General features: G+C 43.3%; 1 protein-coding gene and 1 pseudogene across 1 annotated transcript; both read left to right on the plus strand.

The window, feature by feature from the left end:
- Nucleotides 1-1,481: 1,481 nt before the first annotated feature.
- LOC123095045 (NADH-ubiquinone oxidoreductase chain 6-like) lies at nucleotides 1,482-2,654 on the plus strand. Its single transcript, XM_044516877.1, has one exon. It carries the CDS (start codon nucleotides 1,549-1,551, stop codon nucleotides 2,320-2,322), a length of 774 nt encoding a protein of 257 aa, XP_044372812.1. The 5' UTR covers nucleotides 1,482-1,548; the 3' UTR covers nucleotides 2,323-2,654.
- A 5,462-nt stretch (nucleotides 2,655-8,116) lies between these two features.
- LOC123095046 (ribosomal protein S4, mitochondrial-like) lies at nucleotides 8,117-9,419 on the plus strand (annotated as a pseudogene).
- The last annotated feature ends 2,559 nt before the right edge of the window (nucleotides 9,420-11,978 follow it).

Here is an 11,978-nt window from a genome sequence, read left to right on the forward strand (position 1 = left end):
TCTAAGTTTAAAGTAGGAGTAGAGTCTTTAGAGGCTCGCTTAGAAGGAATAAAGAGAAAAAAGCAACTGCAAGCGTTCGGGGCTTCTCCTTTTGAGACCGCGAAAGCAGAGCTGGTTACGTCCATTGGGGAAAATTCCCAGTTTCGTGTGGGACTGCTTTTGTCTCTGGATGTCAAATGCCCCTTGACGGGCAAACGGGAGGCTCTCGAAAAGACGATAGAGGCCATCTTGAAATGCCAAGGGAAGCCCACAGACTCCCTAGCATCTCTACTCGACCTAAAATGCGATCTCGAGGACCCCGAAAAACTCGAGACCGCTCTCCGTCCATATTTAGGACGGTTAGGGCGATTTTTTAAGAAATAAAAACCTTCTGTCGATTTATCCACACTTCCATGACTTCTAGAGGAAAGCTAACTGCTTGCTGGCTGGGAGCTGTATGAGCGGTAACGTCCACGTACGGCTCCGTGAGAAGGTGGACGGAAATGGCCTTGTTGTACCTCACTCCCGTCTTCAATGGGGTCTGCTCTTTTTTTAGGAGAGTATGCCAATATGATCTTAATGAGGTGCGGGGCTTTGCATCTGACATTCGTTGGGCTTTCCTCTGCGGGAGCCCGCGTCCCGGCCTTTTTGTGCAATAAACCCCTCCGGCCGAAGACTAGTGATAGGTGGTCCCGCGGAGCTTTCGGAGAAGGGTAGCCTAGTGTGTAAGCACAGCAATGAACCACGGCAGACCCTCAGACGACCCTTCTAAGATAAGGGGGGAGATCCTCAGTAGTGGTGACCCTTTGACTCTTCCACTGACTTATATATGTACCGAATGCTCATACGGGAAAGTGAACTCCTGGGTCTGAAACCTGGGGGGGTTGCTCCGATAAAAAATCCTTTCTTTCTCGTCCACTCTAGGGGGTGCGGACACACCTGCGTGGATTACAGGTGACGGTTACAAGAATGGCGGGGAAGTGAAGAGTAACCGACGACATTCAAGGATGAATGTAGACCCATCGGGCGGGGATAATCATTCCGGTCCTAGGAGAGGTGGCGACACCAGTCTGAGCTCAGGGAAGCCAGCTAATTGAGTCACTAAAATGACCGCAGGAGGCGCACCCTAAGCCCAGCTTCTCAGAGCTGCTATTGTGAAATATGGCTTCCTTAATATCCAAATTTCAACAAGGGGCTGGGCTGCTCGCCTTCATAGAAAGGCGACCGGGCCTAGATTAGATGTTCGCCTTTTTATAGAATAGAAAGAGAAGGTAAAGGGGGGGTTGGAGATTCTTTCAAGAATGCATGGCTTCCTCCTATTCCGCTTCAACAGAAGCCCTTAAAATCCTACTGCTATGGCAGCAAGGGTTATCCATTTCATAGGCGAGGGTGGGGGAGAAGCAAGACGAACCTCTGATCGACCCGGACACGTCAAAAATTCTCGGCGCCGAGAGAAAGATGAGATTCAGTAAGTAATTCAGTGAGTGCTTTCTTTTATAAGAAGAGCGTCGGCTTGGAAAAAGAAAATGAAATACGAACAACCGCGCTGGTTGTAATAGATCGACTTGAATGCGTCTTCTTGCTCCAGCATTCAAGTTCCATTTCAAGGGAGGACGACGTACCATGATACTTTCTGTTTTGTCGAGCCCTGCTTTGGTCTCTGGTTTGATGGTTGTACGTGCTAAAAATCCGGTACATTCCGTTTTGTTTCCCATCCTAGTCTTTTGCGACACTTCTGGTTTACTTATTTTGTTAGGTCTCGACTTCTCCGCTATGATATCCCCAGTAGTTCATATAGGAGCTATTGCCGTTTCATTCCTATTCGTGGTTATGATGTTCAATATTCAAATAGCGGAGATTCACGAAGAAGTATTGCGCTATTTACTAGTGAGTGGTATTATTGGACTGATCTTTTGGTGGGAAATGTTCTTCATTTTAGATAATGAAACCATTCCATTATTACCAACCCACAGAAATACGACCTCTCTGAGATATACGGTTTATGCCGGAAAGGTACGAAGTTGGACTAATTTGGAAACATTGGGCAATTTACTTTATACCTACTATTCCGTCTGGTTTTTGGTTTCTAGTCTGATTTTATTAGTTGCTATGATTGGGGCTATAGTACTTACTATGCATAGGACTACAAAGGTGAAAAGACAGGATGTATTCCGACGAAATGCCTTGGATTCTAGGAGCCATATAATGAACAGGACTATTTCTCCTTTTGGCCATAGCCATAGAAGAAGCTTCTCCTCTGGAGCGGGGGGGCGCTTGACAATTACAAAGAAACCTTTAAAATGTGGATTTAGTGCTCAGAATATAAGGATTTCCCTGGCTTAAAATGCAAGATAGACAGACTTCTTGCATTCCTTGAGCCTGGGGAGATCCTATTCATGGTAAACACGTTCCCCCGGGACTTTCCTCTGCTCGAGATCTTAGAACCCCAGGATATCCGAAATATAATTGCTCACTCGCACAAGCAGTGGAAGCCACCCAAAAAGGGAGGCTAGTAATTTTTTTGGTAGGTTTGTATTGTTTCTCGAATTGGTAGGTTTCTCGAAGTAGTTTTAGTAGGTTTCTCAGGAAATAGAGATGCCGAGGCCCCTACTTACCTTATGGGTAGGTAGGGGGAAGGAAGAGTGGGTCAGAGGGCTTCCTTCACAGTGCATACCTCTCTTTCTCTTTTGAGTTTTTCTGGTCGCGCAAGATCTTTGGTCTTCCCCCGGAACCGATGAAAAAGCGGGTCGCTTCTTATGGACTCGCTCAGAATGATTCTTTTATATCTAAGGAAAGGGGATGACATTATCGCCATTGATTGAATTCGTACGTCTATCGCTATCCCGGGCCGAGGAGAGGGGGTTTCGGAAGGAGGAAGGCTCGTTTCATTATCGAATATCGTGTAGAACTCACTTGCCCTGCCTTTTGCTAGGAGACTGTAGTTCGAGCATTCTATTGTGTGCTCGATCCGTGATACGCAAAGCAATCTCTTGTTTACTATTGATCTAATGATAGTTGATTGAGACTTGCCATTGTCGTCTTTCAAAAGTGAACTCTTATCTGGTTGCACTCGGGTTCTCCTGTCGACTTGTTTTTCAATAGTAAATCACAGGCAGTATGCCCTATTTGAAAACATGCAATGAGGGTACGAGCAACACTCCCCAAACTTGGCATGACTCATCACCATCTTGTATTCATGATCTTACCTCTATTGGTCACAAATGCATAGCATAGGATCGAGTGGATCGGCACCCAATAGGCCAGATTTTCCTATCTTTGATGTTAGAAGTGATTCCAATATATTTTTCTATAGTGATAGTTCACACATTAGCAATTAGCACTGCCTCAAAGCAAACATAGGAACTAGGGAGTTCATCGAGAGAAAGTCCCTTTAGTTTCGTACTTCCCTGTTTCGGATTTGCATATGTCTTTAATCGCAATAGTTGTAGAGAAATCCCTCAATCACGGGACAATCCTCCAGGGCAAAGGTACTTCCAAAGCTCAGAAGGTTCATCTGTGCATGAAAGGAATGAAACAAATTCCATAGAAAAAATAGGAAAATCCCCACCGAGATCGGTACCTATCTAGATCCCCAGCTTCGACAACAAAACTCCTTCGCATTTTGCGACCATTCCCGCGAGGACTACGATTCGGATTATCTAATGTCATCCCCAAACAGAATTACACCTCTTAAGAGGAAGGGACGGCCCTCTATCCGGTGTGGGTTCCTACGAATTATTGTATGGTTCCGGATCCAGGTCCCTCTGCCCTTGCTTTTTGTTATTCCATAGGGGTATGGATTGAAGTAATCACTAATCCAGGAAAGATGGATCTTTAGCTAGAAAAACGAAAAGCCAATACGCCATGTATCAAAACAATAGGGATAGGGGTAGTTGTATACCACCTACGAATAGGAAGATCCTGGGTTTTGTAAGAAAACTACGAATAGGAAGATCCTGGGTTTTGTAAGAAATCCAATTTCATCAATTCTAAGCACGGTAACGGCAGTGCTCCTATCCAACGGCCGGGGATCTATTCAATTTCTCAATTTGCTAATGCCGATAAGCTTAGGTTGTTATTTCATCATCTTGCGCTAAAAAAGCACCCTCCTATTAAGCTAACAAAGGGACGGATAACGGCAAAGTGGAACAGCAATAGCGAAAGCAGGTACAGTAACGGCGCAATCCCTAAAAAAGAATCAAAATAGAGAAATTTAGAGCGCTGCGAATTTCCTTCTTTTGATAATGCTACCCACACAGTCACGGCTCCTATCCGGTCACCGGGTTAAACAATTGATTCCTCTCAACGCATCCCCGTGGTAAAGAGCTAGTCGTATTCTTTTGATAATTCTCTAGTTGTATTCAAGAAAGAGTCCTCGGCATCCTACGAAAACAAGCGCTAGGAATATCAATAGCGTTAGCGTTAGCGTCCTGGCCTTTGCTTGGGGATTCCTCTATGGAATTCCAAACATGCCTTTGCTCGTCCCTTTGATTCAATCCTTCTTATCCTCGAAAGCTACAACTAGAAAATATATTCTTCTTTGCCGGTGCGAACCCTTCTTTTAAATAACAACCATTGGCAAGACCAGCGAAATCCGAATACTAATCCGAGGAAAGCCCATCCCTACTTCCCTTTGCTGTTGTTCCTCGAAGTCCTCTACTAGTCATTGGTTTCAAAGCAAAGGTATCCGGTATAGGGGGTCGTGGGTAGGTTAGTGTTTCATTTCGATAGGTGATAGTGGTATACCCAAACCATATGGTATAGGTCTTGGAAAGAAAATTAAATCAAGTCCATCTTACAGGATTTCTTCACTTGCTTGGGCTTAAGCGGTACCAGTACCCGGAGAATAGTTCCATTCTCTTTCTCCACATGACACCCTTGTGTTGTCAAACTAATGAATCCCTCTCCGCCCCTGCTCCGACAAAGCAATAAGCACTAGGGTATCCACCCACCCGCCAGTTCGAATAGCCGGTTTCCTCCCCTTCCGCTCAAGCTAAAGGTTCTGGGCTACGGCTTCCGGTTCCGTATTCTGATTCGTCTTCGGATAGCATTAGAAAATCCCTTTCATGCCTTGCCAATACAACTATTATTTTTCTTAGCCGAGGAGCCTTTGGAAGTACCGTTGTTGGATCGGATTGAGCCATTATAGGATCGGATAAAGATTCACTCTTTGCCAATGCCTGCTTCCTTGGTTTCCTACTTTCTGCATCGAAAGTGACTTTTTGCTCAGTATCGAGAACCACTTCTTCTCCTTTTCGAGGCGTAGATCGCCCGTCATCTGATTTGCTTCGTCAAAGCGGATAGCATTATGGAATTGATTATATTCGTAGAAAAAACACCCCTATTTAATAAGTCCTCGGAAATTATCTCATCCAGTACTTCTCTCAGCCTATTTGCCAAGACTTTGGAGCATAGCTTGTAAATGACATTGCACAAAGATATCGGCCTATACTGTAAGATTTCTTGGGGGTTCTATTGTCAGCAAGTGCACTATTATTTACTTCACCGCGTACTTAAAGAATTGTTGGTAGCAAAGAACAGCACCTGATAGAAAGGATGCTAACCAAGCCTCTTCTGTTTAAGCAAGGCTAAGCCAGAATAAGGGGTACAGTAGGCTGGTGACCCTGACGATAGCACTAAGACTGCCTCGGGAATCTCCTCAATCATTGAAGAGTGCCTCGGGAATTGAATAAAAGCACTGATATCCATATAACCGTACAATTATGCTCTATTCTCTTGAAGAGAAGACACTTGAACTTCGTCATGTGCTATTGATCCTTTTGAACCTAAATTCACATTGGCTCTTTTTGGCATACAGCTTTTGTTTTTCTGTGAAAGTCCTCCTTCCTCTGGACAAAGATTACATTAGAGGTGCCTCGACCCGAAAGAGCATGATACAATCAATTAGGACGTAGCTCTGCTACAAGAAAGGATAGGACTTTTGCCAAGTCTAGAGTTCGACTTCTAAAAAGAGAAAGCCACTAACAAAAAGAAAGAAAAGAGGAGGAAGCTGGACTTACCTCTGTTCGAGATACAATGAATCGAATAAATAAGTCTTATGGATGAATGTTGAAGACGGACGATACAACCCTACTAAAACTCACAAAGCTCACTTCGCTATCAGGCCTAGCAGCTGCTTCATAATATAGGTGAGATAGATTAATTGATTGTTTCTTTTTTTTGTTATAGAATTCTAAATCGAGCATTAGTTTGAACGACATAGAAAACTCTTTTCCAACTAAGCACTCTTGAGCATCAAGCAATTATATGGCTTGGATTCGGTCTGTTCCATCTTTTACCTTTGGAAAAATAAAGGGATTAGAGCCGCAAATCCTTGTTGAAGAGGATATCGAGCACAAGAGTGAAGAGTGAAGAGTAGAGGGCGCATTGAATGTGCGCTCCCTATGAATGATGTCCCACTAGAAATGGATCTTCGGAAAGAAGAGTGTTTCTCTTGATATTTCTATTCTATTCTATTTCTATAAGTGAATTATTGATCAAGATCAAATGGAGAAAATGTAGATGTGAAACTATGTTCTTTGAACACCTTCTTCCATGCTATTGAAGCTGGCAAACATGGGAGTGAGTGAAGAGAGAAGCCATGCCTCTTTCGATGTGAGGCAAGCGATGAACGAGTAGATGCTGCCCTTAGACCAATTTTCTCTTTCGGTAGCTGACACCGAGATGGGCTAGGCTAGGAAACCTTATTCGAGACGATAGGGATGGTAAACAAAGTGATGGGGTATACGTACGAATTGGAATACAAATGAAATCATTGCCTATAAAGATGAACCCGTTAGCGTATAGGAACAACAGCATATGAAAGTTGGGTGGGTACTCCTATTTAATTGGTTTAACCAGAAACAGAGGATAGGATTCGAAAAGTCAACCAGAAACCGAGCCCTAACCTTTAATTGATGAGAATTTCCATACCCCTACTACTCGTATGTATTGGCGTGGATTCGTATGTAAACATTCGTATTGGCTTAGCAAAGCACTTCGTATCCCGCCACAACCGATCCTTTGCTTCCTTCTCACTCAGCTTTTTGACTCAACAGTCGTTCCCCTGTTACACAAAGCTACGTACACAGGGGTAGTTGTTCATCCCTTTTGCTCGTGACATATCCCCTCGCTCTGTCTTCTATTCCTTTTGTGCGTTACGTTACTAAGGCCATCGGTCTTATGGAAAGAGAAGGCATATAATCGATTCTTTGACCGGCTTTGCTTCTTTCGTGATTCACATAGATTGGAATTCACTTTCTTTAGGGTATGGCTAGTTTCGGGTTTTCTAAAACCATCGCCCAACTCTTTCTTATTCAGACACGCCAACTGATATGTTGGATTAACAAGCTAGGGAATAATTGGGGCTTATGTGGACCCCTTCCCTTTAATTTAAGAAAGAGGTCTTCCTAGCTGACTTGAAACTAGATCTTCTTCCGAGTTTCGTTCTCTATGGCTTGTGAATTGCTGTACTGCCTGTTTCACTCTCTTCTAAGGGATCTCCTCCTATGGAGGTATGTAAAGTGGGTTCTATCGCATTTTCCATCTTAGGGCGAGCAATATAAGCAATTCTGGTATCAACAGATACATTGTTTGGGAAAGAAAGTGAAAACAATAGATCCAATTCTGGGTTTTGGGGATGGATTTCTCATAACCCTGAGGTGCTTGCTAATCTCTCGGACGAGTCGATGTCAATAGCAATTCTGATGAAACATCTTAAACATCTTTAGTGCCTTTTGCCTTTGAGCTCAATCGATCAGAAGAAAGGGAATATAACCTGCCCCTCATTGTCCTTCAATCATGGTGCAATGAATATCGTAGATAGAGTGATTTCGATCTCATATAGCTAGCTTTCCTTTCAAAGTGAAACGATTTTCCTTTTACGTTGAGATATTTGAATTGGATTTTCTTTCACCACTACTATCGTAACGCACAGAAAACACTGACGTTTCCGCTCGCTTTCAACCACTGCCACTTTACCTGAGCACTGTGACGCAGTCGGTCAAGTATTGAGTTTCTGCTAGTATATCAAGGACTTATGAGAACTGAAAAGAAAAAAACGAAAAAATGAATTCTCATAGTTCATTGAATTAAGGGAGGGCCATTCGTGGGGGGTTCGTGGAAGAGTTGGGTTCGATTCCCTTTATACGCGATGTGGCGAAAAAGACTGATTCAACGAAATATGCCATGCCAGCATTAAGATTTAAAACGTGTCGTCTACTTCCAGGAAATGTTCGAAACAGAGAACTTTCTCTAATCCAACGCCGTATTCTCCGAAGATTGAGGAACAAGAGGAGATCCATTAAAAGAAATCTTTCTCGAAGAGAAAATCGAAACAGTAACATCAAATCACAAACTACACAAAAGTTGTCTCTTTATTATGGGGATTTACCCATAAGGGAGATGCACAGAGGAAGAGAACGAACTTCATATATCCCTTTTTTACTCAATCAAGAAACAAGATCGGACGTGATTCCGGTTTGTCTCCATTTTAGTGACACTCTTCCTCAAGCAAGGTAGCCGATAAGTCATCGAAGGGTTTGTTTGAATAATGGACTGGTAACCATTACTCATTTGAAAGTTTTCCACGGTGATCTAATATCTTTTAAAGAAAATGACGTGAGAACCCGCGGTTTTGAAATAAGGAGATCTTTCTATATCGACATATCAGTTGGAAAAATCATAGGCAAATTCCTATCGGCCATATCAGTTGCAAAAAGAAGAGGCAAATTCCTACCGGCCAGAATCTGGAGAAGAACAAAAAAAGAATGGTTCCGCTTACTCACAACTCAGAGGGGATGCCGCTTACTACTCAAATCCAAGGAATTGCAAAAGTTGCGTTCTTATATGCAAGAAGAAGACTTTGAAAGAACAAAGAAGTTTGGATCCGCAAAAGTATGCTTAGGCAGTTCCTTCGCTGAGCACAACAGAATGAAGAGGAATTTGTTTCATTTCAAATACTTCTTCTTATTGAAAAGAGGGAAGGAGAAAAACCGAAATCTTCCTACTCGAACAATAAGTCCTTTTGTAGAAAAGTCTTCTTTATATAGTAATTCGACCTATTGCTCCGGATCCCCGTTTACTAGGAAGATAAGAATCAAAAGGATCGAACTACCTACTCATTATTCGGAGGTGGATCATAGAACACTAAAAGTTGTGGTATCTTATGGACCTAACATAGGTCACATCCCTCACGACATAAGATTGAAAGATCCAAACCTTCCTCTTCAGAGTGGAAACGGATGTGGCCAAAACATATAAAAAAAGATCGGCCTAGTCGCTCATAGGGACATATCTATCCGGATAGAGGATAGTCTAGATCAATTTTGAGAAAAATCTCTCTCTATATAGATAGGTATCTCTGTGGATAGAGATAAAGATAGGGATCCCTATAAATCGAAATATATGGAAAAAGTGCACTTTTTGACTACTACTACTATTTCTTACTGAGAGATACCTATCTTTTTTTTCTCAAATGACCTATTTTACATAACCGATGTTGATTACAGATTTTGCCTTGCGTCACATTATCGTGGTGATCAATTCCTTTCGTGGATCGATTGAAATAACCGATTTTGGTGTATTAATTCCAGATAGGTAATTTTCCTCAAGGTCATAAAGATCGGTCATCTAGCATGGACTTCTGACTCTAAGTGGAAAGTCTTTCTCATCTACCTCTTCCATCCAAAACTGTTTTTCCGCATTTTTTTCTGCCAAGTTACTTAAATCTATATCGGAGCTATAGGATCGGTAGACCCGTAAGCGAAGATGGTTCGCTCCCACATAAAGAGATGGATATTCGATGTGTTTAGCATAGTGACACTTTTTTTGGTGCCGAAACATCCCCAATCCCTTTGGTCATTTCGCTTTTCGTGCCGGCCTGTATTTGGAGTTTCTTGGATTTGCAGTGCCTGAATGCCTTTCTCCTTCTTTTTGGTGACGTCGGATGCCCGCCTTTGGCGCTTAGAAGTGGATTCTCCTTCAAAGAGGGCTTTTCCCCTAAGAAAGGGACATGGTTGTACTGGATTTCTAGTCCTATAGAGGAATAGCAGATAGGATCACACCTACACGTAAGTTCGTTCGTTGGGTTAGTGGCCACCCGCACTCCAACCTATCTATATGGCAACAAAGCGAATGACAAGGCCAAAGTAGCTGACTCTTATCGCTAACTTGACTCGGTCTAAGGGCGAGCTTGAATACAACTCACAGAACGACTCCTCCAGGGGCCTTCACGCACTCAAACAGATAGTGACACAGACACCATCTATAGAACTTGAATGACAATACACCCATATATTCTAGCTAACAATCAGAAACTGTATCCGAATGGAGGGGACACTCTTCCTTCAGAAAGATGCCTTCGAAAGAAAAGCTCTTCCCCTCAATGACACAGCACATTTTCTCAAATGTTCCACGTTTCTCACCATATCCTCATAGGGCTGAAGCACAAGAAAGAGGATTACTTGGTTACCTTGCTTCCCTCGCCTAGGACAGTAGAAGGATCTGTGGCCGAAGGCACCACAAACGAAGCGGGTTGCCTCTTTTCTGCAGATCTCCACAAGATGACCCTTCTCCCCGCAATGATAGCACATAACGTTTTTCCCATGCTTGCGCGGTGAGGAGGACGAGGCCTTGAGAAGATTTTCCACCATTTTTCCCCTTTGGCATTTGGATCCATGTTTTCTTTAACGATCTCCGTGATAGTAAAGGTTTTTTTGGTAGCCTTTGCTTTTGACGGCGATGAAAGAAAGAGAACCCCTCCTATCTTTTGATCGTGGTGAAAATCCTATCCAAGTCCCCTTTTTCAGATCTTTCTCCTGGTTTTGATCATCACCGTTCACCTACTTGTTACGGAGATCCCGACCAATGCACAATCCAGATTTTTTTCGCTTTTTTTCTCCCATCCCATCTTGGACGGGCCCAGAAGCTTTTCTCATGTTTGAATGGAGGTCTTCCGCAAATGAATTTCCATATAGGAATTATATAATGTGCCTGCAGATATTGATTGAAAGCTTGTTTCAATTAAACGAGGATGTGAATGAGAAGGCAACAAAAGGGAGCTTGGAGCAAGAGGAGTCATTTAGTAGTTCACGAAAAAAGGCATAATAGAGAAAGTCTGAGGAGCAGAAAAATTTGGTCATGTAGATCTTCTATTTCGCCGAAATTTGTTGATTGCTCCGTACTCATTTACAATGGAAAAACTCCTGTTCGTTGTAAGATCACTGAAGGTCATAAATTTGGAGAGTTTGCTTTTACACGGAGACGAAGACCCTATCAAACAAATAGAGGAAAGGGGAAAAAGTAAAGTCTAAGCGACATATGGATCAATAAGGAAATCCAATTTCGGTAATCCGAATCCCATATAGGTCTTTTCTTCATACTCGACCAGCCCTAGGTTGGGGATAATGAATTTTTCGAATCTTGTTGGGAGATGCTTCGCTCCGAGTCCGACTGGGACGAAATGGGGGACCCAGGCCCTTCAATGCCTCCCTCCGGATCCACTAACTCGGAAGAGCTATTCAAAGCTTTTCTGGCTAACTATGAGGACGCCTCTGCATCCTGGGAGCAGACCGCTCCCCCGGAAGCTGTGGTCAGTCAAGAGCGGCATCCGAATCCCGCTCCAATGCCTGGAGTGGCAGCGGAAGCAGAACAGAACCCTCCTTCTTTTGATTGGGAGGGACGACCTCTCTCTCTTTGAGAGGAAAGTTCTCTACAAAAGGCCCGCGCCTGTCACGCCTAGATTCTGGACACATTGTGTGATATTACTCTAAAGAACGGAGAGGAGCTCCGTGAAGAAGACTATCGCACCATGCTTGATTTCATGTTGAGCCGACTCCAGTCCGACGTCAATCCCCAGGCGCTGAAGGAGCTCCTAAACAGACTCCAAAACGGTCGGGCACGATCTCAAACTTCTAGGGCGGCAAGGAGATTCCTCGACGAGGACTAGTGAGGCTATAGTACTTACTATGCATAGGACTACAAAGGTGAAAAGACAGGAT

Source organism: Triticum aestivum, chromosome 4B (genome assembly GCF_018294505.1).
Source record: "Triticum aestivum cultivar Chinese Spring chromosome 4B, IWGSC CS RefSeq v2.1, whole genome shotgun sequence".
Classification (NCBI taxonomy): Eukaryota; Viridiplantae; Streptophyta; class Magnoliopsida; order Poales; family Poaceae; genus Triticum; species Triticum aestivum.

What these genes read in the sequence shown, in the direction of transcription:
- LOC123095045 (XM_044516877.1), top strand. Translation starts at nt 1,549, where the DNA reads ATGCGTCTTCTTGCTCCAGCATTCAAGTTCCATTTCAAGGGAGGACGA.